The sequence below is a fragment of the Canis lupus genome, chromosome 10, assembly GCF_003254725.2.
Source record: "Canis lupus dingo isolate Sandy chromosome 10, ASM325472v2, whole genome shotgun sequence".
In the NCBI taxonomy this organism is placed as follows: Eukaryota; Metazoa; Chordata; class Mammalia; order Carnivora; family Canidae; genus Canis; species Canis lupus.
In genome coordinates, this window is record NC_064252.1 from 1,068,502 (window position 1) to 1,094,922 (window position 26,421).

General features: G+C 45.4%; 1 protein-coding gene across 13 annotated transcripts in view; it reads left to right on the forward strand.

The window, feature by feature from the left end:
- RBMS2 (RNA binding motif single stranded interacting protein 2) overlaps positions 1-22,514 on the forward strand; it is a 92,111-nt gene extending 69,597 nt beyond the window's left edge. For 8 of the 13 annotated variants that reach the window (XM_025476959.3, XM_025476965.3, XM_025476963.3 and 5 more), the window contains 12 exons: positions 1,271-1,329; positions 2,124-2,215; positions 3,820-3,977; positions 11,340-11,419; positions 11,547-11,656; positions 11,983-12,029; positions 12,667-12,760; positions 19,249-19,326; positions 19,665-19,775; positions 20,359-20,439; positions 20,796-20,947; positions 21,915-22,514. In XM_025476959.3, coding sequence (XP_025332744.1) covers positions 1,271-1,329; positions 2,124-2,215; positions 3,820-3,977; positions 11,340-11,419; positions 11,547-11,656; positions 11,983-12,029; positions 12,667-12,760; positions 19,249-19,326; positions 19,665-19,775; positions 20,359-20,439; positions 20,796-20,942 — 1,057 coding nt within the window. In that variant the 3' untranslated portion in view covers positions 20,943-20,947; positions 21,915-22,514. The remainder of the gene's footprint in view (positions 1-1,270; positions 1,330-2,123; positions 2,216-3,819; positions 3,978-11,339; positions 11,420-11,546; positions 11,657-11,982; positions 12,030-12,666; positions 12,761-19,248; positions 19,327-19,664; positions 19,776-20,358; positions 20,440-20,795; positions 20,948-21,914) is intronic. The other 5 variants (XM_025476961.3, XM_049115669.1, XM_035696320.2 and 2 more) reach the window with 4 other exon arrangements.
- Positions 22,515-26,421: the final 3,907 nt, after the last annotated feature.

A 26,421-nucleotide genomic window follows, 5' to 3' on the forward strand; every position in this document is an offset into this window, starting at 1 on the left:
ACCCCCCAAAATAAATAAATAAAATATTTTTTAAAAATTAAAAAAAGAAATTATTTGTATTTCTACTGGACAAAATATACAAGTTAATATATATCTTCACAAGGTCTGGACCCTAGTAGTAAGTAGTAAGTCAAAGAAATACCCCCCTAGGGGATCCCTGGGTGGCTCAGTGGTTTGGCGCTGCCTTCGGCCCAGGGCCTGATCCTGGAGACCCGGGATCGAGTCCCACATTGGGTTTCCTGCATGGAGCCTGCTTCTCCCTCTGCCTCTGTCTCTGCCTCTCTCCCTGTCTCTCATGAATAAATAAATAAGATCTTAAAAAAAAATACCCCCCTAGATAACGAGATATATTTCAAATGGGCCTTGTAGACAGTGTTCCAGAATGACATTGAAAGGATATTTTCAGTCCTCATTTTGTCTTACTGTTAAGTTTTGGGAAATTGTCCTTATACTGTTGCTGTGGCCTTATACCTACTCACCTCCCTAACATACTCAAGTCTTGACAGTGAGAAATAGAAATCTTAGAATAAAGTAAACCAGGAGAGAGAACCGTTTTCACTAAAGTTAAGGTTCCTTGAATATAATAACAAAAATGACAGCAGTTAAGAACTTTCAAGTGTTTGCCATGTAGTAGACATTAGTGCTTTGTATCCATGATTTCATATCGTATTCCCAACAACCCTGTTTCTGCAGATAATGAAACTGAGGCCTGAGAAAGTTAAATGACTTGTCCACGATGACAGCTCCACAGTGCCAGAGCCAGGGTTTGAACAAAAACAGTTTGGTTCAGGTTAACCTTTACTCAGGGGTGGAGAGCAGGGTATCAGAAAAGACAGGTGTCTATGATTTTTCATTGGAGGAATGGTGTTTTTCCAAAAGAAAATAAGTAATTATTAAGGATTATATTTAGTCTCCAGGGAATTCCAGCCAATGCTCTGCCTGTACAGATTCTGTTATGTGGACATCACCAGGCTTCTTTCCCAGAAGATAGTAGTCTCTTTCCAACTAATACCTGAGTCTTAGTTGGGGAAGAAGAGAGAAATGTGTTGATATTATAAGGACTACAGTTACCTTATTTCTTGTAGGCACCTTTGGAGAATAGGTGTATATGATAAGCATGACATTTTAAATTCATTTTTTCTTGTTTTTATTAAGGTTTGAGTGGGAACAGTTGTGAAGAAGGGGCATGGATTCATCCAGATGTCTCAGTCCCTGACCTGTTCCAAATACCTGCCCCAACATTATCACTTTGCATTTTATTTTCCCTTAGATATGGCAAGATTGTCTCCACTAAGGCCATACTGGACAAGAGCACAAACAAATGCAAAGGTGAGAGTACCCAGTGACGAGGAGTCTCTGTAAGGTTTTCAGGCTTAAAAGACTAGTAGATAGTTAGATTGTTTGGTGACCAGATAGCTAGAGCTGAAAATGCTCTTTTGAGGACCCAAGGCTAGAAGCCTTCACAGAGTGCCTGTGAGTCCCTTGTGCTTATTTTGGACTTCATGTTTCATGAAGATTCCCCAGATTGGTTGGTAGGTTTGAGTAGGTAAGATTATTTCTACTTAGTAAACCGTTAGAAATGCCTTGTTGTGGTGATAGTGGTGGGATGACTTAGTATTATCTTGTAAGGATGAATAACTTTGTTTAGGTTTTGAGCAGCTCTAAGTGGGGATGGAAGAGAGGAAGGAACGGGAAGGACTATCTGTTGGGGTGGATCAGGATTCTTGCAGGTGCCTGGCTATCTGCAGTGGAGAGGCTGTATTCCCTACATTCCTAGCATTCTTGGGATTTGGCTAGAAAGCAGGAAAGAATTCTGTTAGGGGTGGGGGCTGTGGATTATTACAAGAACCTCGTTTCTGAAACCTTAGATTTCTTAAGGGGGGAGGGGAAAGGCAACACCACAAGGACTTCATCGGCCTTGGCGGCCTTAGCTGTAAAACTGACCAAATATCATGGGATTTGACAAGTACATGGATGACCACATGAAACGTCTTAATTTCTCTTTCTCCCTACTACTTTTATTACATGGATCATAATTCTTCCTCTGTCTCCTGAAAACTCTTCTTCTTCTTCCTACCTCCCTTACACCCTCGCCTCCTAGTGATGCTGTTTCCCTGTTCTAGGCTATGGCTTTGTGGACTTTGACAGTCCTTCAGCAGCACAGAAAGCTGTGACAGCACTGAAAGCCAGTGGTGTACAGGCACAGATGGCAAAGGTAAGGGCGCTTGCTGTCCCATGTCTGTTCCTCAGAGGGGTTGTGCTTAGCACCAGAGCTTGAGTTCTAAGGCCTCCAGAGGGTTTAAAGCCATGAATTTGATGGGTGAGGGCTATCTGAAGTATTTTTTTTACTATGTCTGGCCAAAGATGGGCTGGGCCAGGGTCCCAGTACCCCTTGGCTGCCAGAGGAAGATGTTCTTCAAAATCTGTGGCAGGTTAGATCTGGAGACTCTGTTCCTCTCATCAAATATTATAATCAGATAAGAGGGTCAAGAGGCTTCCCTTTCTCTTGCTGTTTCCCCATTTCCACCCTGGCCCCACTTGCCTACCAGACATCTTGTAGTAGTTTTGCAACATTCTCTGAAGAAGCCAGTTGCCCAACTCAGAAGTTAAGAACAGTGCTTTTCTCTCTGGGTGCAGGTGGGGTGGGGGGAGGGAGATAGGGGTAGGAGAGTTGTTAGGAGTTGGGGAGAGGGAAGCCAAAGCAAGGAAGGAAACTGTCCTTCCTTGTTGAATCTCCCTGGAGCTTTTATCTTAATCCAAACTATTAGAAAACCAGAGGTTTTTCTCTCCCTTTTTTGAGGTGGGATTGCTCCCTTGCCTTTCTGAAGTCATTGTGAATACTCTATAGAGCTGATGAGGCAGGCCTACCTGGCACCTCTTACTGTGTGGTTAAAGAATTAAAAGTCCTGAAGGGAAAGGCAGAAGAGGGGTTGGAGTTTGCTGGTGACCCACTGTCTAGGGCAGTGACTACTTAAATTCTTAACAATACAGCTATGGGAAGTTCTTGCCATTTTGTATATTCTACTCCCTGGAGGGGCTCTTCCGAAACCTCTTCTTTCTGGAGAAAAGCCCTCTCACAGTGGAGTTCAGGAGCTTTCAGAGTTCCTATGAGACTAGAGCTCTCCGGGCTGCAAGCTGACCCAGTAAGCTATACATTTATTCATGAGTGACACAGAGAGAGAGAAGAGAGGCAGAGACATAGGCAGAGGGAGAAGCAGGCTCCATGCAGGGAGCCTGACATGGGACTCAAGGATCACGCCCTGGGCCAAAGGCAGCACATTACCTTCCCTTTCCCCTTCTCCCTCTTCCTGCTCTCTCTCCACTGGGGAGTGAACAGGCATTCCTACTTAGAGGATTCTGCTCTGGCCGGAAGAGGAAGGAGGGAGGATTACTTAAAACAGTCCAGCAGGGGAGCAGTGCAGTCCGAGAGAATCCATCCCCTGGAGTAGGCTGTTGGCAGGGAGTGCTGCCCTGCCTGGTTCTTAAAGAGACAGCCAAAACTTCATCAGTGACTTGTATTATGGGCTTCTAAAGTACTAGAAATATTAAATCTGCTTTCTTCTTCTTTTTTTTTTGGCCTGGACTCAACATCCAATCCATGGCAGTGAGACTAAGTGTTATAAACAGTTAAGATTCCTTTGGTTTGGTTTATGTGGCCCCCTTCCTACTATGTCTTTTCAGAGATGTAATTTTTTTTTTTTTTCAGAGATGTAATTTTTGATGAGGGCTGAGGGTTGTAGAGGGATAAGAGATGTGAGTTTCAAAAAAAAAAAAAAAAAAGAGAGATGTGAGTTTCATTTCCTCCCTTTTTTTCCATAGCAACAGGAGCAGGACCCCACAAATTTATACATATCAAACCTTCCTCTGTCAATGGATGAGCAAGAACTAGAGGGGATGCTGAAGCCTTTTGGCCAAGTTATCTCCACTCGAATCCTCCGAGACACCAGTGGGACCAGCAGAGGGGTTGGCTTTGCAAGGTGAGAGATGCCAGAGTGGGAAATGAGATTAATGAAGAATGTCACTTGGAAGGTCACCAAAAAAATCTGTCCCCTCTTCCTCAAGGGACCAAAGTGTTGGCCTAAATAACTTGATAGTGAATCAGAAATTCGTTTAACTATAGGTCACAATACTTAAAGACCGATTTGCCCCCAAATCTTTATCCTTTCCCCACTATTTCTTGCTATGCTAGCATTTGTTCCTTTGAAACAGACCCAAGGGATCCCTGGGTGGCGCAGCGGTTTGGCGCCTGCCTTTGGCCCAGGGCGCGATCCTGGAGACCCGGGATCGAATCCCACGTCGGGCTCCTGGTGCATGGAGCCTGCTTCTCCCTCTGCCTGTGTCTCTGCCTCTCTCTCTCTCTCTATGTGACTATCATAAATAAATAAAATTAAAAAAAAAAAAAAAAAAAAAAAAAAAAAAGAAACAGACCCAAACAGAATAAAATAATTCTGATCTTTTTTATAGATAAGGAAACCAAAGCCCCCACTGTGAGGTGATATGCCCAAGGTCCCCCAGTAATGGATGGTAGAACAGAGCCCTAATCCTTCTGCCTTCAAGATCAGTGGGATGGGGATGCCCGGGTGGCTCAGTGGTTTAGTGCTGCCTTTGGCCCAGGGTGTGGTCCTGAAGTCCCGGGATCGAGTCCCACATTGGGTTTCCTGCAGGGAGCCTCTTCTCCCTCTGCCTGTGTCTTGGCCTCTCTCTCTCTCTCTCTCTCTCTCTCTCGGTGTCTCTCATGAATAAATATATAAAAGTCTTAAAAAAAAAAAGATCAGTGGGATGAAGTAGAAGATTTGGTCTTCCTTTTCAGTTCTGTTGAGAGACTTAGATTCTGGAACCAACTCTGCCACTGAGTGCCTCTGTGATACCAGACCTTTCTGTGAGCCTTGGTTTATTCTGTGAAGTGGAGAGTGATTTTTTTTTTTTTTAAGATTTTATTTATTTATTCATGAGTGACACAGAGAGAAGAGAGGCAGAGACATAGGCAGAGGGAGAAGCAGGCTCCATGCAGGGAGCCTGACATGGGACTCGAGGATCACGCCCTGGGCCAAAGGCAGGCACCAAACCACTGAACCATCCAGGGATCCCCTGGAGAGTGATTTAGATGAGTGATTTTCTTCAGGTGTCCCTAGAACTTCAGAGTTCTCCAGGGCGCCCTCTTCTGAGCTGAGGTGTCATTGTAGGGCTTTGGCCTCCCCAACCCACTGAAAAAATGGTTCTGCTTTTATTTTAAGATTTTGTGTGAGGAAAAAAAAAAAAAAAAGATTTTGTGTGAGGGACACCTGGGTGGCTCAGTGGTTGAGTGTGTCTGCCTTTGGCTCAGGGCGTGATCCTGGTCTGGAGATCAAGTCCCACATCAGGCTCCCTGCGAGGAACCTGCTTCTCCCTCTGTCTATGTCTCTGACTCTCTCTCTCAGTGTCTCTAATGAATGTAAAAAAAAAAAAAAAATGAGATTCTGTTGCTTTTTTTTGCACGTTTGAAAACTATTGGAATAAATGATCTAAAGATCCCATTTTGTTTTATGATATCTTGTCTGGTCCAGGAACACTCTTATTCTGAAGTGTTTCAGATCCTGGGAACAAGGTATAGGGCCTCTTCCCTAGCTAACTCAATCATGGTAGTACCACCTGCTGGCAATCCCAAGTATAACTAAAAGAGTTCCTAGGCTTGTGGTCCCACACTTACTTACTTACTTACTTACTTACTTACTTACTTACTTATTTATTTATTTATTTATTTATTTATTTATTTATTTATTTATTTATTCATGAGAGACACATACACACACACAGAGAGGCAGAGACACAGGCAGAGGGAGAAGCAGGCTCCATGCAGGGAGCCTGATGTGGGACTCAATCCCGGGTCTCCAGGATCACGCCCTGTGCTGAAGGCAGCGCTAAACCGCCGAGCCACCTGGGCTGCCCCCACACTCTTTTTTGAATTTAAATTCAATTAATTAGAACGCCTAGGTGGCTCAGTGGCTGAGTTTCTGCCTTTGGCTCAGGCGTGATCCCAGAATCCCAGAATTGAGTTCGGCATCAGGCTCCCTGCATGGAGCCTGCTTCTCCCTCTGCCTGTGTGTCTCAGCCTCTCTGTGTCTCTCATGAATAAATAAATAAAATCTTTTTAAAAAAATAAATAAATTCCATTTATTAACATATACTGTATTATTAGTTTCAGGGGTAGAATTTAGTGATTCATCAGTAGCATATAACACCCAGTGCATATTATATATTATTTGCCCTCCTTAATACCCATCACCTGGTTACCCCATCCCCCTACCCACCCCCTTCTAGCAACCCTATTTGTTCTCTATAGTTCAGAGTCTCTTATGTTTTGTCCCCCTCTCTAATATCGTCTTATTTTATTTTCCCTTCCTTCTTCTATGATCCTCTGTTTTGTTTCTTAAATTTCACATATGAGTGGAAATCATGATAATTGTCTTTCTCTGATTGACTTATTTTGCTTAGCATAATATCCTGTAGTCCCATCCACATGGTTACAAATGGTTAAGTTTCATTTTTTTGAATGCTGAGTAGTATTCCATTGGTTATGCTTACGACATCCTCTTTATTCATTCATCTGTCGATGGACATCTGGGCTTTTTCCATAGATTGGCTGTTGTGGACATTGCTGCTCTAAACACTGGGGTGCAGATGCCACTTCGGATCACTGTGTTTGGCTCCCACACTAAGCAAAGGTTCTCGACCCTTTTCAGTTCATGGCACTAACTTAAGTTATGTCAATATATTTTTGCTCTAGACCAAAAGAAATACTTAAGAGGCACCTGGCTGGCTCAGTCAGTAGAGCATGTGACTCTTGATCCCTGGGGTTGTGAGTTTGAGTCCCATACTGGGAGTAGAGTATACCTTTAAAAAAAAAAAACAAAAAACAAGGGGATCCCTGGGTGGCTCAGCAGTTTAGTGCCTGCATTTGGCCCAGGGCATGATCCTGGAGTCCTGGGATCGAGTCCCAAGTCGGGCTCCCAGCATGGAGCCTGCTTCTCCCTCTGCCTCTCTCTCTCTCTCTCTCTATGTCTATCATGAATAAATAAATACAATCTTTAAAAAAAAATAAGAGGGGCACCTGAGTCAAGAGTCTGATTCTTTTTTTTTTTTTTTTAATTTTTATTTATTTATGATAGTCACAGAGAGAGAAAGAGAGAGGCAGAGACATAGGCAGAGGGAGAAGCAGGCTCCATGCACCGGAAGCCCGATGTGGGATTCGATCCCGGGTCTCCAGGATCACGCCCTGGGCCAAAGGCAGGCGCCAAACCGCTGCGCCACCCAGGGATCCCAAGAGTCTGATTCTTGATTTTGGCTCGGGTCATGATCTCAGGGTTGTAAAATCCAGCTCCGTGTCGGGCTCTGTGTTCATCATAGAATCTACTTGTGCCTCTCCCTCTGCTCCTCTCCCCTCTCGCTTGCTCACTTGCACTCGCTTATGCTCTAAGTAAATAAGTGAATAAAATCTTTAAAAAAGAGAAAAAGATTTTTATTCCATTCTTAAGTAACTATACTTACTAATGGGATGTGCATCTGTTGAACACTGCATAACTTCTCAAACCTTGGAATCAGATTGGGTAGTTACACCCTCATTTCTTGTTACATTTTGGTTTCCTTACGGTATTTGCTTTTGTCACAGCAACTGTGGAAAAACCAGCTTTACAAAAAATGTTATCAAAAGGACTGTAGGGTGGTCTGATGTTGAAATGGTAAGCTGTTCAGAGTTGATAGTCTGCATGGTATTCAATAGATGTTACTGTATTTTCTTCAGAATGTTAGAAAAATCCCTTGTATCTGCCCCTGTGAGCTTACCACAGTGGCACAGGGTGCCTCAGAGCCCAGTTTGGAAACTGGCTTTGAAGACTTGAAAACCTGTGAAATCTCTTGCATGTTCCTAAAATGCTACCTATATATTTTCTTATACATGTAGATCCTGCAAAGTAGAATTTTCAACAATTACAAATAATGACTTTTTAAATAAAACTGTCATGTTGTTTATAAGTGTATCCAAATAGATCGAAATATCCTAGCAATTTGATACACAAAACTATCCGTTTAAAAATACTTAAGGCGGGGGATCCCTGGGTGGCTCAGCGGTTGACGCCTGTCTTCGGCCCAGGCCGTGACCCTGGAGTCCTGGAATTGAGTCCCACATCCGGCTCCCTGTATGGAGCCTGCTTCTCCCTCTGCCTGTCTCACTGCCTCCGTGTGTGTGTGTGTGTCTCTCATGAATAAATAAATAAAATCTTAAAAAAAAAAAATCCATTTATCTAAAAAAAAAAAAAAAAAAACTTAAGGCAGGGCACCTGGGTGGCTCAGTGGGCCAAGCATCTGACTCTTGATATCAGGGTCATGAGTTCAAGCCCCATGTATTTTATTATTAAAAAAAAATACTTAGGATATTTCTTTTTAATAGACATAACTCATATCATTTTTATTATAGTATTCCTTTTTTTAAAAGATTTTATTTATTCATGAGAGACACAGAGAGAGAGGCCGAGACACAGGCAGAGGGAGAAGTAGGCTCCCTGCAGGGAACCCAATGTGGGACTCCATCCTGGGACTCCAGGGTCATGGCCTGGGCCGAAGACAGGCGCTCAACCGCTGAGCCACCGTCCTGTATAGTATTCCTTTTTTGCTCCTGATCTTGTATATTCGTTCCATTTCCTTACAGAATTATATTCGAGCATAAAATATTTTTATAGCTGAAAGTCTTTTTATGGATCATTGTTTCATACTTATCTGCAACAAAAATATGTATATACAGTAAATGAGACATTTTACCTCTGGTTACAGGACTGTACAGTAAATGTTATGGAAAAGCTTACTCCTATGACATAGATAAGTTTTACTTTGGGGATCCCTGGGTGGCGCAGCGGTTTGGCGCCTGCCTTTGGCCCAGGGCGCGATCCTGGAGACCCAGGATCGAATCCCACATCAGGCTCCCGGTGCATGGAGCCTGCTTCTCCCTCTGTCTGTGTCTCTGCCTCTCTCTCTCTCTGTAACTATCATAAATAAATAAAAATTAAAAAAAAATTTAAAAAAAAAATTAAAAAAAAATAAAAAAAAAGTTTTACTTTGTTTAGGCTTTTCTAATTAGGTCACGTAGACATCAATGACTATTGTTTATTGCTATAATATCAGTTCTGTTCTTGTTTTGTGTTTTCATGCTGAGAAACCTTATTCACATATATAAGTAAATGGGAATAGGAAGAGTTTTGCGAAAATGGGAATTCATTGAATTCCTCCTCAGTTATAAGCCAAGATCCAAGGTAATCAGTCTGTCAAAACTGATTTTTTTAATGTGTCAGTTAACCTGCTGTATCGTTCAGCTTGTTGGAAGAATTAAAAACATCTGACTCAAAAAAGACTTAAAAGTCAGGCATCATCGCCTCATGTTGAGTTTGGGGATAGGGCGAAGTAAGGGCAGAGCAGTGGCTGTGAGAGGGCTGAACTGTCAGTGAGCATGAGCTCTCCTCAGGCCTGCCAGTTTTAGAAAAGGGCTTATGAGGAAGCAAAGATTCTGTAGGCAGTTCTTTAAAACTCCCCATGCCTGCTCACGCTTTTGGAAGATTAAGGAGTAGAAGTAACCCAACTACAGACTTCTGCTCTGGGATACCTAGCTTGTGATACCTTTCCCTAAAAGGTTCCATTTAAGGCCTTTTTTTTTAGTGACCACCTTTATAGCACTGGCTCATATTTTTAGTTCTTGGCATAGACAATATACTGAGACTTAATTTAAATATGGAAAGAAAAAAATAAATATGGGAAGAGGGAGAGGTGCTTGAGTGGCTGAGTAGGTTTAGGTCTGGCTTCAGCTCAGGTCATGATCTTGGGGTCCTGGGATTGAGCCCTGTATCAGGTTCTCTGCTCAGTGGGAAGTCTGCATCTCTCTCTCTCCCCTTGTGGTTTCTGCTCTCTCTGTCTCTCCCTCTCTCAAATAAATAAATTTAAAATTTTAAATATAAATAAATAAGGGGAAAATACTGTACCTTGTGTCATATAGAGCCTTCTTTTTTTTTAATTTTTATCTATTTATGATAGTCACAGAGAGAGAGAGAGAGAGAGGCAGAGACATAGGCAGAGGGAGAAGCAGGCTCCATGCACCGGGAGCCCGACGTGGGATTCGATCCCGGGTCTCCAGGATCACGCCCTGGGCCAAAGGCAGGCGCTAAACCGCTGTGCCACCCAGGGATCCCCATATAGAGCCTTCTAATTTTTAGAACACATTAAATACATGATCTCATTTGATCTATAGTTAGATCAGGGTAGGGTATATAGGGTATATGGGTAGGGTAGGGTATATATAGGGTAGATGGATGTCACATCTAACAGAAATGAAGAATGGGTCCGGTGGGTTTTTGTGCAGGTCCTAACTCACAGAACTTGGGATAGTGACTTGGTACAGGAATCTAGATTTTCTGATTCCTTACTCAGTTGTCTTTCCCCAACAAGATAATTTTTTTTAAAGATTTTATTTATTTATTCCTGAGAGACACACAGAGAGAGGCAGAGACACAGGCAGAGGGAGAAGCAGGCTCCATGCAGGGAGCCCGATGTGGGACTCGATCCTGGGACTCCAAGATCACGCCCTCAGCCAGAAAGCAGCCGCTCAACCGCTGAGCCACCCAGGCGTCCCCCCAATAAGACACTTTAACTCTATAGTTTGCAACATTGTTTCTATCACTATAGACCATGAACTCTGTCTTACCACTCTTTCCTCCTATAGTTTCATGAAATCTTAATATTATCAGTAGCTAATTAGTACTTGATAATCAAAACCAGAAGCAAAAAAAAAAAACAAAAAACAAAACAAAACAAAAAAACAAACACTGGCAAGTTTTTAGCTTGTGTGGTTTTATTGGAGTGAAGGAACAATTTCCATTAGGAATTTTGTAGTAACAAATAACGGTGACATGGATCACCGGGCTAGCTCAGTGAGTAGAGTATGCAATTCTTGATCTCAGGGTTGTGAGTTCAAGCCCTACATTGGGCATAGAGCTTACTTAAAAAAAATCCTAGTGACAGCCACTATTTATTATATTCTTGTTTATGAACCAGACCTAATAGTAGGCCCACCCATCGATGTCTTCTTTGGAATATTCATAGCTTAATTTTTCCATTCAGGAGCCCTACAGGAGGCAGTTGAGGTAACTTTCATTAGAAGCTAGAGTTACCTCTTCAAGATACCTTGAATTTGTGTGGAGGAAACTGTTTATATAGTCACAACTTTTGGAGCATTTGTGGGCTGGGAACTTAGAGCTTTCTCTTTGAATGTAGGGGGAGCACAGATCCTGGAGAAGCTAGAGCCTAACCCCTCTTGTGCTCCTTAGGATGGAGTCCACAGAGAAGTGTGAAGCCATCATCACCCATTTTAATGGAAAATATATTAAGACACCTGCTGGAGTACCAGGTGAGGCATCTGGGAATCAGGCTGAGAGAACCATAGGTTGTTACTTCCAATGAAGATTCTGGACGTGTTTTGCATGACTGTGAGTGGACTAAGCGAGGTGGGATCTGTTTGCTTTCTTTCTTGGCAGCCCCATCTGATCCCTTGCTTTGCAAATTTGCTGATGGTGGTCCAAAGAAACGACAGAACCAAGGGAAATATGTGCAAAATGGACGGGCCTGGCCAAGGAATGGAGATATGGTAAGAGGACCTCTGAGGAGACAGGAGTACTGAGGACATTAGAGTGGAATGGAAAAATACCATGGCCCGATTTCTGTGAGTTGAAGTGGCAAGCTTGAGAGTTACAGTAAGTGAGAGATGGCTCACTGCCTAACATGATCTTCAGTGTGGGTATTTAGTGGGATTGTGCAGCCTGCACAACCAGAAAAACTCTGGAATAGCAGTAGTAGAACCTGTCCAGACTTCATTTTAATCTGTTGAATCAAATATATCCCAATCTTGACACTGGGCTTCCTTCTATTCTCCCCAAGGGCTCACAATATGAATACTATGTTCTTCCTTTATAGGGTGGTATGGCCTTGACCTATGACCCCACCACAGCTCTTCAGAATGGGTAAGGATGTTTTATAGAATTGGGCTACCTGAAAATGACAACAGCCTGCCCAGGCACTGGGATATTTCACCTTGATTTTTTTAAAATTTTTATTTATTTATGATAGTCACATACAGAGAGAGAGAGGCAGAGACACAGGCAGAGGGAGAAGCAGGCTCCATGCAGGGACCCCAACATGGGACTCGATCCCGGGTCTCCAGGATCGCGCCCTGGGCCAAAGGCAGGCGCTAAATCGCTGCGCCACCCAGGGATCCCCTCACCTTGATTTTTATTTTTTTATTTATTTATTTATTTTTTAAATCACTCTAATATATTCTATTACTTTATTTTTTTTAATTTTTATTTATTTATGATAGTCACAGAGAGAGAGAGAGAGAGAGAGAGAGAGAGAGAGAGAGGCAGAGACATAGGCAGAGGGAGAAGCAGGCTCCATGCACTGGGAGCCTGACGTGGGATTCGATCCTGGGTCTCCAGGATCGCGCCCTGGGCCAAAGGCAGGCGCTAAACCGCTGCGCCACCCAGGTATCCCCCCTCACCTTGATTTTTAAACAGCAGTTAGTAGTGCCTGTGTCTGTCCATGGGGGCCCTTACCTTGGGGCTTCCTGTAACTCCTTACTGATGAGGTTCCTTCCTCCAGGTTTTACCCGGCTCCTTATAACATCACCCCCAACAGGATGCTTGCTCAGTCTGCGCTCTCCCCATATCTTCCATCTCCTGTGTCTTCGTATCAGGTATGTTCATGCTGAAAAAAGGGTGTGGTGGTTTTCCCTATCACTGTGCTTTACAGGTAAAGGAATGTAAGGCTGGAAACTACTTATTTTTTAGTTTTTCCTTTATACTTATTGCCCACGAATAATTTTACATGAAAGCATAACATGTGATCACATTACATATATATGGGCTGTTGTGGTAGCATCTTCTTACTCTCTGTCCACCACCCCAAAGTAAATCTATATTATATTTTAAATTTCCTATTATTCCATATGTTTCAGAAAATTCTATATTTTTCTTTATGTGCATATACACATATTTATACGGGTTTAGAAGTTGTTTATTTTACAAAAATCTGTCCAAATTAAATATATTTTGTACGCTCCACTCTCCCACTTAACAATGTCTTAAACTAGTGATTCTCAAAGTTTGGTGCCTGGACCAGCAGTATCACCTGGGAATTTCAAAAAAACATAAATTCTTGGATTCCACTCCAAATTTGCTGAATTAGAAACTCGGCAGATGGGTCCCAGCAATCTGTTTTTTTGTAGTCACCATCTGCCATCATACAGAGTTACTACAGTATTATTGACTGTATTCCCTGTGCTATACCTTCCATCCCTGTGACTTACTTATCTTCCACCTGCTAGTCTGTATCTCTTAATCCCCTCTCCCTGTTTCATCCATCTTGTGCCCCCACCACCCCACCAGCAAGCTGAGTTTTTTAACATGCCCTCCAGGTGATTCTGATGTAGCTCATGTTGAGATTTTTTTTCTTTAATTTTTTTTTTTAAGATTTTATTTATTTGACAGAGAGAGCATGTGTGCACAAGCAGGGGGAATACCAGAGGCAGAGTGAGAAGCAGGCTCTCTGCCTAGCAGGGAGCCCAATGCAGGGCTGGATTCCAGGACCCCGGGATCATGACCTGAGCTGAAGGCAGCTGCTTAACCGACTAAGCCACCCAGGCACCCTTTAATTATTTTTTTTTTAATTTTTTTTTTTCATTTATTTATGATAGTCACAGAGAGAGAGAGAGAGAGAGAGAGAGGCAGAGACATAGGCAGAGGGAGAAGCAGGCTCCATGCACCGGGAGCCTGACGTGGGACTCGATCCCGGGTCTCCAGGATCGCGCCCTGGGCCAAAGGCAGGCGCTAAACTGCTGCGCCACCCAGGGATCCCAATTATTTCATTTTTAAAGAGTTGCATTATATTTCATGATGCAGGTTGACTAGAATTCTTCATCTCTACCTCAGTGAAGGGGATTCACTTGGATTTCAGGGAGTTTTGGTACAAATAATACTTCCATCCATATATTATTCAGCCTAGTAGTCCCACCCCTTGGACTCTAGCTCCCAGCTCAGTAAAACCACTCATATGTAAAGATCTTTATGCCTACATCCTTAAATATAAGTATTGTTATTTCTGGGGGCTAGAGTCCAAGGAGTGGGATTGCTAGGTTGACTAATATATGGACTTTCAGTTTTACAGATGTTGCCAGATTGCTTTCCACAAAGGCTGTGTCACTTCACATTTCTACTAGCAATGTATGAGAGTGGTCATTTCCCTCCAGCCATAAGTGACATGATGGTCTTTTTAGGTTTTTCTTACCTTGATAGTTATGAAGTACATTGTTACTTTACTTTTTTTTATTTTTATTTTTTTAGTCATTGTTACTTTAATTTGCACTTCCCTGACTATAGCTGAGTTTAAGCATATCTTTTTATGTTTGTCATAGCTTGATTTGTTCTTCTCTGATTGCTCTCCATATGCTTGGCCTATTTTTCTGTTTGGTTATTCTTTTCCCATCAACTTATAAAAAAGCATTTGTATATTGTTAAAGTATTAATCCTCTAATGTTATATTTCTTACAGATTTTTTTCAGATTTAATTTTTGTCCATTGACTTTGTGTTGTGGTCCCCAAACTTGAGCTGTGTATCAGAATCACGTGGAAAGCTTATCAAACACAAATTATTTTTTTTTTCTTTTTAAGATTTTATTTATTTATGAGAGACAGAGAGAAAGGCAGCGACATAGGCAGAGGGAAAAGCAGGCTCCCTGGGGAGCCTGATGCTAGACTCCATTCCAGGACCCCAGGATCACGACCAGAGCCAAAGGCAGACATTCAGTCATTGAGCCACCCAAGTGCCCCCACAGGAATTTCTAATTCAGTAAGTCTAGGCCAAGAGACAAGAGTTTGTATTTCTGTTTCCCAGATGCTGCTGCTGCCAATCCAGGGAACATACTTTGGGAATCACTAATTTTCACCACAAAAAGACACAAAAGTTTAAAATTTATGTATAATTAAATGTCTGCTTTTCCACTAAAGCTTTTAAATTTCTTAATTAAAAAGGTCTTGGGGGGGATCCCTGGGTGGCGCAGCGGTTTGGCGCCTGCCTTTGGCCTAGGGTGCGATCCTGGAGACCCAGGATCGATTCCCACGTCGGGCTCCCGGTGCATGGAACCTGCTTCTCTCTGCCTGTGTCTCTGCCTCTCTTTCTCTCTCTGTGACTATCATAAATAAATAAAAATTAAAAAAAAAAAAAAAGGTCTTGGGGATCTCTGGGTGGCTCAGTGGTTTAGCACCTGCCTTCGGCCCGGGGCATGATCCTGGAGCCCCGGGATCAAGTCCCGCATCAGGCTCCCTGCATAGGGCCTGCTTCTCCCTCTGCCTGTGTTTCTGCCTCTCTCTCTCTCTCTCTCTCTGTGTGTGTCTCTCATGAATAAATAAATAAAATCTTTTGAAAAAAATAAAAATAAAAATAAATAAAAAGGTCTTCTCAGTCCCTATATTATACATATAGTCTCCAAGATTTATTTTATTGTTTTATTTTATTATTATTTTTTTTATTTCTGAGTAATATTTGGCTAAGTAATATTTCATTGTATATATAGACTACATTTTCTTTATCCATTCATCTGTTGAGGGACATCGTGGCTCCTTCCACAGTTTGGCTATTGTGGACATTGCTGTTATGAACTTTGGGGTGCAGGTGTCCCATCATTTCATTACATTTGTGACTTTTATTACCCGGTAGTGCAATTGTTGGGTCAAGGGTAGCTCCATTTCTGACTTCTTTTTTTTTTTTTTAAAGGTTTCATTTATTTATTCATGAGAGACACAGAGAGAGAGAGGCAGAGACCTAGGCAGAGGGAGAAGCAGGCTCCATGCAGGGAGCCTGACGTGGGACTCCAGGATCACACCCTGGGCTAAAGGAGGCACTAAACCGCTGAGCCACTGGAGCTGCCCTATTTTTAACTTCTTGTGGACCCTCCACACAGTTTTCCAGAGTGGCCACACCAGCTTGCATTCCCACCAACAGTGCAAGAGGGTTCCCCTTTCTCCACATCCTCTCCAACATTTGTTGTTTCCTGCCTTGTTAATTTGCCCCATTCTCACTGGTGTCAGGTGGTATCTCATTGTGGTTTTGATTTGTATTTCCCTAATGGCCAGTGATGCGGAACATTTTCTCATGTGCTTGTTGGCCATGTGTAGGTTGTCTTTGGAGAAATGTCTGTTCATGTCTTCTGCTCATTTCTTGACTGGATTGTTTTTTGCGTGTGAGTTGGATAAGTTCTTCATAGATCTTGGATACTAGCCCTTTATCTGATATGTCATTTGCAAATATCTTCTCCCATTCTGTAGGTTGCCTGTTAGTTGTATTGACTATTTCCTTTGCTGTGCAGAAGCTTTTTATCTTGATGAAGTCCCAATAGTTCATTATTGATTTTATTTCCCTTGCTTTTATAGATGTATCATGCAAGAAGTTACTGTGGCCAAGGTCAGAAAGGGTGCTGCCTCTGTTCTCCTCTAGGATTTTGATGGATTCCTGTGTCACATTTAGATCTTTCATCCATTTTGAGTGTATCTTTGTGCATGGTGTAAGAGAGTGGTCCAGTTGCATTCTTCTGCACATGGCTGTCCATTTTCCCAGCACCATTAATTGAAGAGACTGTCCTTTTCCACTGGATATTCTTTCCTGCTTTGTTCAAGATGAGTTGACCATAGAGTTGAGGGCCCATTTCTGAGTTCTCTATTCTGTTCCATTGATCTATGTGTCTTGTTTTTGTGCCAGTACCATGTTGTCTTGATGATCACAGCTTTGTAATACAGCTTTGGTTTTCTTTTTCAACATTCCTCTATTTGAGGTCTTTTCTGGTTCTATACGAATCTTAGGATTATTTGTTCCCACTTTGTGAAGAAAGTGCATAGTATTTTGATAGGGTTGTATTGAATGTGTAAAGTACTCTGGGTAGCATAGACATTTTCACCATATTTGAGAATTGACTTCTTTTAAAAGATTTATCTATTTATTTTAGTGGGGGAGAAGGACAGAGGAGGGAGGGAGAGAGAGAGAGAGAGAGAGAGAGAGAGAAACAGACAGACAGAATCTGAAGCAGACTCTGTACTGAGCGTAGAGCCCCATGTGGGGTTGGACCCAGGGACACTGAGATCATGACCTGAGCTAAAACCAAGAGTTGAGTGCTCAATTGACTGAGCCACCCAGGCACCCTGAGAATTGACTTTTTTAAAAAATTTATTCATGAGGAACACAGAGAGAGAGGCAGAGACATAGGCAGAGAGAGAAGCAGGCTCCATGCAGGGAGCCTGACGTGGGACTCGATCCCTGGACTTCAGGATCATGCCCTGGGCTGAAAGCAGACACTTAACCACTGAGCCACCCAGGCATCCTGAGACTGGACTTTTTGTTGTTGTTGTTTTTGAGACTGGACTTTTTAAGAAGTATTCTTTCACCTAAGATTTGATATTTCTTTTCTTGTTTTCAAATCTTTTAAAAATATCCTTTGATGTTACTGTTGTTTATCTAGGTCTTATGCTTTTCTTTTTGAATATATTCCTAAATGTTTAAGCATTTTGAGATGCTTATGGATACACTGAAGAAAAGTTACTGGTTTATGTTCATCTATCTTGTATGCAGCTAATGTACCAAATCCTTATTAATACTTGCATTTTTTTACTAGTTCTAGGTATATAGTTCTGTCTGCAGTGCAAAGATTATAGTTTTCTCTTCCTTTCCAATTTTGTGCCAGTTGTGTTCTTATCTAATTGTATTTGATCCTACTATAAGATATTATTATAAATGCAGTGGTTTTAATATTTCTTTGATTAGGTTAATGTTAACAGCTAGATTTTGGTACTAGCCTTTAATAAATGTAAGTAGTTTCTATCTAGACTCTATTTTAATGGGGTTTTTCCCTTGTTTGTTTAATAAATTAATAAATGTGAGACAGGAATCCATCAAAATATATACAGCATATGTCTTGGTGTCAGGCTTCTTCCACTCAGCATCTTCAAGGTATACTCATGTTGTAGCACATAGCAGTACTTCATTATTTTTTATGACTAAATCAGTCACCTTCCATTGTGTGACTATACTAGTTTGTTATCAACTTAGCAGTTGATGGCCGTTTGAGTTGTTTCCATCTTTTGGCTGTTAGAATAATGCTGCTTTGAATATTTGTGTACAGTTTTTGTGTCAACACATGTTTTCATTTCTCTTGGGCATATACCCCTGAGTGGACTTGCTGGGTTACATATGAACTCTAGGTTTAACTTTCTGAGGAAATGCCGAACTTTTCCAGAGCTGCTGCACCATTTTACATTCCCGCCCACAGTGTATGACACTTGTTATTCTGTCCTTTATTTTTTTTTTAAGATGTATTTATTTTAGAGAGAGAGGGAGAGTGAGTTGAGGGGGAGGGGGAGGCAGAGAGAGAATCTCCAGCAGACTCCTTTTAATTACAGCCATCCTAGTAGGATGAAGTGAAGTGGTTTCTCATCATGGTTTTAATTTGCATTTCCCTAGTGACTAATGATGTTGAGCCTCTTTCATGTGCTTGTTGGCCCTTTATATATCTTAGAGAGGTATCTGTTCCTATCCTTTGCCCGTTTTCTTTTTCTTTTCTATTTAAAAGATGTTATTTATTTATTCATGAGAGACACAGAGAGAGAGGCAAAGACACCGGGCAGAGGGAGAAGCAGGTTCCCTGCAGGGAGCCTGACGTGGGACTCCAATCCCAGAACGCTGGGATCATGCCCTGAGCCAAAGGCAGACGCTCAACCACTGAGCCACCCCGGCGTCCCACTTTGCCCATTTTCAAATTAGGTTATTTATTGACATGTAAGAGTTGCTAATATTTTTTAAAGAGTTTATTCTTTTTTTTTTAATTTTTTTTTTCTTATTTATTTATGATAGTCACAGAGAGAGGGAGAGAAAGAGAGACAGGCAGAGGGAGAAGCAGGCTCCATGCACCGGGAGCCCGATGTGGGATTCGATCCCTGGTCTCCAGGATCGCGCCCTGGGCCAAAGGCAGGCGCCAAACCGCTGCGCCACCCAGGGATCCCAAAGAGTTTATTCTTAATGTTTCTGTTTTGTGAGGGGGTACTCCAACTTCTTTGGGGTTTTGCTGAACATTATCAGATCACTGGGAGAAACAGTAGTTTCTAGGCAATTAATGTTTTTGTCTGTTTCTTTTGTTTCCATTAGAGAGTAACTCAGACATCTCCTCTCCAAGTACCTAACCCATCTTGGATGCACCACCAGTCATACCTCATGCAGCCTTCAGTGAGTGTTCAGAAGTGGGCAAAAGCCATGAGGCAGTTTGATGTAAAGGAAAACAATGGGATCTCATGATAGCTGACGTGGGTGTGAGTTCTGGTTCAGTCCATTGTGCAACCCAGCTGTATGACCTGAAATTCTCTCGGTTTTGTTATTCTTAGACAAGGATTCCTCCACACAGGTAGGCAGACACCTGTTTCTATTGCGCAGCTGGGTTGCTACCCACCTGTTATTTCCCAGGATTTTTAAATGTCTGTCTTTTGTGGTCCCTGTAGGCTTGAATCACCACTGTAGGCAGCTTCACAGGATGCTGCCCCCTAACCCCGTCCTTTGTCTGCCTCCAGGGCTCTGTTCTGCCGCCAGGGATGGATCACCCCATTTCTCTCCAGCCTGCCTCCATGATGGGACCTCTTACCCAGCAACTGGGGCACCTCTCTCTCAGCAGCACAGGCACGGTAAAGCAGGATATTTCTGATTCTAGACTCAGACTGAGCAAGGAGTACCTGTGTAATGCTTTTGGGCATAAATACTTATGAACAAGGGTGTCATTCACTTTAGTGTCACTGAAGGTGCGCTCAGACTCAGAATAGGAGATGAACAGAGTGCAGCCATTGCACTGCTCAGTTCATGCCTTTAACGGATTCCTACTCACAACCAAAATAAACGGTGCTTCTGTCTACACAGCAGTTTCCCCAGGAGCTCACACACATTTCCTAGAAATCCTTACCAAAATCGTGAGAAGAATGAAGCTCGGGAGCTTTCTCGTAGGCTGGCTGCACTGGGCCACGCACAGGAGAGCACAGGAGAGCGGAGGGGGCTGTGCGCTGAGGGGATGTGGGAGGCAGGATGGAGGAGGAAGGGAAGTCCTCTGGCAGATGGCTCTGGAAACCAGTGCACTTTAGGACCACTGGAAGTGCTCTGCAAAAGGACAATTAAATTAGACTCTCGTAGGCCTCAGTAGTTTCCAGAGCTCCCCAGGTGCTTTAAGTAGCCCAGAGTCACATCCCCGCCCTGAGCCCCAGATGGTTTTCCTTCCAGTACCTGCCGCCGGCCGCCACTGTGCCAGGAGCTTACATCTCCCAGTATGCCCCTGTGGCTGCTTCCAGTGTTTCCGCTGAGGTGAGAGCTTTTTACTCTCTTTGAATCGAGGGTAGGAGGCTGAACAGAGGCAGACATGCCCCTCCCACCCCCAATCCAGATCTTCCTCTAATGGTGATGCTGACTGTGTGCCCTCAGTCAGCTGCTAGGGATTGGGTGAAAGGAGGAAGGAAAGAGTTAATGCCGGCTTGTACTGAAGAGCATCTCCTCTCCTCTCCTCTGCTCTTCTCTCAGAGGGGAGAGGGTGGTCCAAGTGCTGGGGGAGGGGGGTTCAGCGCATGCGTGCCTGCATGTGTGCGTGCACGTGTGCTCTCACACTGGAGTGTGGGTGGGAGGAGGTCGGAGAGGACACCTAACTCTGGGTGGGTTTTCGCTAGGCTGCTTTAGTGGGAAGGGCCAGAAGGATCGCACAACTTGACCCTCGTGCCTTGGCTGTGGTGCAGGAGAGCGGCAGCCAGCAGAACCCAGTGCCGGTGGATGCTCCCTCGGACCACGGGCTCTACTCCTTCCAGTTCAACAAGTAACAGTGGTGAGAGCCAGGCTGAGGCAGCCTGAAGCCAGATGGGTCCTCTGTTGGTCACCCCACCCCACCCCCTCTCCCTGCTTTATGCCTCCTTGAGGGTTCTCCTCCCCTGGGGACTACAGGCAGGCCTCTTTGGCTTGTACTTTACTGAGCTTTGCATATATATATATATATATATATATATATATATATTTTTTTTTTTTTTTTTTTTTTTTTAACAAATTGAAGGTTTGTGGCAACCCTACTCTGAGCAAGTCTATTAGCGCCATTGGCATTTACTCACTTTGTATCTCTGTGTCAATTTGGGTAATTCTCAAAATGTCAAATTTTGGGGTGCCTTGGTGATTCCATCAGTAGAACTAGTAGAATGCTAAGCATCTGCCTTTGGTTCAGGACATCATCCCGAGGTCCTGGAATCGAGCCCTCCCAGAGTTGGGCTCCCTGCTCGGCAGTGAGTCTGTCTCTCCCTCTCCCTCTGTCCCTCCACCTGTGTGTGCATGCGCATGTGTGCTCTCTCTCTCAAATAAATAAAATATTTAAAAATACATGTCAAAAAAAATTTTAAAGAATTTTATTTATTGATTGATGAGAGACACAGAGAGAGAGAGGCAGAGACACAGGCAGAGGGAGAAGCAGGCTCCATGCAGGGAGCCTGAGGTGGGACCCCGTGATCACTCCCTGGGTGGAAGGCAGAGACTCAACCGCTGAGCCACTCAGGTGTCCCCATGTCAAATTTTTTATTACATTTGTTATAGTGATCTGTGATCAGATACTATGACTTGCTGAAAGCTCAGGTGACGGTTAACAGTTTTAGCAATAAAATATTTTTGAGTTACTGTGTACGTGTTATTTTTTAGGCCTACTGCTCTTGCACACTTAATAGGCTACAGTATAACAAACCTACTTTCTGTATGCACTGGGAAGCCAAAAATTTCATTCAACTTGCTTTACTGTGAAATTTGCTTTGTTGCAGTGGTCTGGAACCGACCCCACAATGTCTCTGAGGTGTGCTTGAACAAATGAATTATTGGAAATGCTGGTGCTCCCGGACTCGAGGGCCGACTGGGAATAGAGAGCCGCTGCGGACCCTGCTAAGGACTAACACGTGGGCAGTGTTGTTCACAGGCCTGGGCCTGGAGAACGAAATCTCTGCACTCCTGCCCCCTTCTTCTTCCTCCATTTCTGAGGGAGCCTGGGGGGGACCGTCACTTTTTGTGCGTGCTGCATTCAAGGAGATCAGAAGAACTTCTTTTTTCTTTATTTTGCAAAGAAAGTTTTAATATTTTGTTCTTAACTGCAATATACTCTTTCCTTATCCCAAAGAGACGTAGTGCCTGGAGCTTCTTCCCATCTTTATGAAAAACAGTTTTTGACGTGTTGGACTTGCCAGGGGAGGCTTTAAAAATTTTTGTTATTTCTTTTTTTAAGAAAAGTGCAGTTGTAGAACATGATGAAGGAGTCCTACGGTGGGCCCTTCTGCGCAGCTGCGTTACGGGCTTGTTTTGGGGTGTGTGCGGGGGGAGATGATGCAGACAAAATTTTCTGTTTTATAAAGCTCTTAGCTCACACATCACCTCTCCTCTTCACACATTTTATGCCTTCTTTCTCTCATCCAGACTGTTCTTCTCTTTTCTCTATAGCAAAGCCTGCCTACTTTATACGGTTTTTAATTTTGTGAATTTCTTTTTTGAACGAAATTTTGTACAGACTTTGGGGGGCTGGGTGAGGAACAGGTAGAAAGCTAAGCAGGCAGTGGAAGTGGCTTTCCCTTCCTGCCTGTGCCACATCCTGGGAGAAGAGGCCAGACTTGCCTTCGGGAAGCAGAGATGTGATGTGGGCTCGTTGAAGAGACACTCCTACGGCCCTTGGAAGCTGTCCTTGAGCCAAATTTAGATGAAGACTAGGTCTTCCCTGACAAGCTCCAGGAGGGCGGACTTCCTGACTTCTGACTAATTCTCACCACTGAGGCCAGCGCCATCTGAGGAAGTGTCTTCTCCAGAGACAGCTTTTCAGGAATCCCTGCCTTCCTGTTTCCTGGAGGATCTCCTTCTGCCCTGGGTCCCAGAGCCCCTGTTTTCCCTGTCACACGTTGCTGTGCTCAGATGAACCTTTGCAGTTATGACCGTGCCAAACCCACTAGGCTCCTTCCCCACTATGGAAGATCAGCTGCTTCATCTAGACCAGTGCTTCTCGGGAAAGTGGTTTTGTCCCCTAGAGGCCACTTGGAAATCTCTAGAGACATTTTTGATTGCCTTGCCTGGGGGTGAGGGCTGTGCGCTACTGGCATCTAGTGGCAGAGACCAAGGATGCTGCTAAACATCCTACCGGGCACTCGACCTCCCCAACTCCCCCCACAAAGAATTATTTAGCTCAAGATATCAGTGCGCACTTGTGAAACCTTGATGTAGGCAGTGGTGGTACTGCCTCCTGTACCGGGTTACTTGGTAAAGTCTCACCCTGACCCTGGACATGCAGCGCCTTTTGACACTCAGTGTAACTTTTGAGAGGGACAGAACCAGGGTCCTTGAGTTTTCCCCAGGCTGTGGCCTTGGGTACCTCTGCATGCAGCGAGAGCTGTCCTTGGAAGGCTGTGGGCTTGTGCACCTGCCACACGCACACAGGTCGGCGGGATCAAGGCGTGGGCCGTGTTCTGTGTGGTGTGCTGTGCCAGGCCGGAAAAGGACCGAGTTCTCTAACTGTCCGGGGCAGCCTGCTCCGCCCTGATGTTTGGATCCCTTTTCCAGGGAACCAGGACATCAAAAGTGATTTTCCTTCTTGTGGAAGGATAACAGGGCGCTAGGATAGAAAAGGACAGTAAACCCCACCTTGTTAGTTACAAGACCAGCAATCCTCTAGAACCTGTCTTTGCCCTTGAGCTCCACCTCCTGCGAGTGTGAGGCCGCTGGAGACAGGAGAAGGCCCTCGCCCACCTGGAAGGAAGAGCGCAGTCCCGCCTGGTGCACTCCCAGCCCTGCCCCCTCCACTTCGAAGTCAGGGGCTTTTTTCCCAGTCAGGAAACCCAAGGGAGAGAATGGAGAAACGGGTGCTGGCAGGGTGCTGGCAGGGTGCTGGCCGGGGGGGAGAGGAAGGAGATGCTACGGAGGGAGGAGAGGCGGTGACGCGGTCCCCGGCCTGGGGCTGTGTCCGACCTTCCCTCCCCTTCCACTCGTCCTGGAAGTGAGAGTCCCCGTGCCCCCTGCCCCCTTTGTACAATCCCGGGGCAGGGGCAGTGGGTACGGGTACGGTGCAAGGCGGAAAGACATAATTGCCACTACTCATTTTCTCATGGATCCTCCCTGCAGCCTCAGGAAGCGCTTATACCCTGTAGAGCAACCCCGAATCCAGTCACTTTCTAGAAGGGTTTGGCTGGGCACGTAACTCTTTTTTTGGGGGGCGGGGGGCAAATAACTCTTGTTTCTGAGTCTCCAGCCCCGGTGAGGAAAGTAGACCATAGATTTCTTGTCAGTGACCTTGAAGGAGAGAAATCCGGTGTCCTGCTCATTGACGGCTAGTTTGGAGGCACCTGCTGTGGGGTTTAGTGCCGTGGGGACCTTCAGGTATGGAAACTGTCCTTCGCGTGACTCCTGCCTTCCCTTTGCCCCCCAGAACTATTTTGTGGGTATTTTTTAACTGTGTTTCCCCCCCGCCCCCAACTCTTCAATCTATTTTGTGTTTTGGGTTTTTGTTTTGTTTTGCTTTGTTTTGTCTGTAAATGGCCAGGATTTTGCTTTGTTTTGTTTTAACTCGTGAAGTTCCCCTCCGTGTGTTCCTCTCCTGGGACTCTAAGGGGTGTGTTGGGTGTTTCCGGCTTGGACGGCTTTGGGCTCGGGAAGCCTTGGCGAGTCTCAAGTACTTTGCGGTAGTTACGACCCTGTAGAGCTTCTTTCTGGTGGTTTTCGGTTCCGCTCCTGTTTCTCCCCTAGTTAGGCCACTTCTACCAGCTGCTGACGTGACTGAGGGGGGACGGCGGGGGGGCGGCCGTCCTGGGCGGTGAGCTGTTGGCCCCCAGCGCCGGGGCCGCGGAGCGGGCGCGCTGCGCTCTCACCCTGCGCTCGGGCTTCTCGCTGGGCTCCGCGGCCCGCGACCCAGCCCCAGCCCCAGCCCCGCTCGTCACACGGTCACATGCGCGCACGACTCCCAGAGCGCCGTGGGGGGTCTGTTTTCCGCCACAGAGTGTCCGAGCCGCGTCTCACGACCCGGGCCTCGACGGGGCTCAGGGCCGGCCGGGCCCTCCGTGTCCGAGTCCTGACTGGTCCCCCCGCCGAGGGGAGGGCCGCCCCGGGCTGAGCGACTCTGGAGAGGCTGTGGGCAGCGGGGGGGGGGGGGGGGGGGGGCTGTGGGAATGACGGGGGAGAGGGGATTTTTTAAGACTGTTCTTAACCAAAGAATTTGAAGAGCTGCCCCGACGGGGCGGCCCGGTGGCCGGCGAGGCAGCAGCCCTTGGCGGCGGCGCAGGACGTGTGCAGGGCGGGGTGCGCCCGCTGCCCACCAACCGTCCGGGCTTCCTCCCGGGCTTCCCGGGCCACTCGGCGCAGCCCCTCCCCCGGGGGTGCCCGCGGCTCGCTCCGCCCCGCCAGCGCCACCCGCGTGGGCTCTCTCCGCGCCAGAAGGTACTTCAGAGGCCGGGCTGGAACGGGGATGCGGGCTCCCCGACGGCGGGCTCGGGGGCTCAGGGCTCGCCTGGGCCCGGCCCCACGGTCCCTCCTCAAAGCAGCGCCCGCCCCCCGCCGCGCAGTACGCCTCGGATCTTCGCTGACCTCGCCGAGGGGGCTCCGCGCGGGGCCGCGGCCCCGTAGGCCCGAACGCCTTTGTCCTCGTTCCGCATCTACCTCAGTTTCCCCGGTCAACAGGGGGCACGGGCACGTGGTGAGCGCTCTCCTTGCCTCCGTGAGCAGATGCAGCTCACGTCTGGGCATTTTTATTTCTGTAGCGTCATCTTGGAGACTCTTCGCTCGTGAGTCTTCCTCAGTGGGAATCCTTCAGTTGGGTCTCACGGGCGGGGGAGGGGGGCGAGTGGCAGCGGCGGAAGTCACCTCCTGCCTGGGAGCCACCGCTGGGAGCTGGAGGACTAAGAGCAAGTACCCGAGAGGGCGGAGTGGGACTTCCGCTGGAGGCTGGCGCCCTGCACCTCGCGGCCTCGCGTCGGGAGAACGTTCGCGGGAACAGCTTCCAGCCTGGAGGGTGGCGGTTTCCGCAGCCCGAGCCCTCACACTGGGGTCCCCGTCCCAACACATTTTTTTGGGTGGTGAGTGCTTTCTTGCGTGCACTTGTCTTCAACAGGATATATTTAATTTATACTCAAAACACATTTTGTACGTTTTTCTCTTTATCCAGATGCTTCTAGTTTTATATTCTTTTCATTTCTATGCCAGTGCTACCTACCTTTCTAGTTTATTCTTCCTTTTTGACCCTTGGTATGGCTCTATTTTGTCTATTTTCAACTTTTGTTTTGAAATAAAACGTAAAAGTCGACCTCCTGG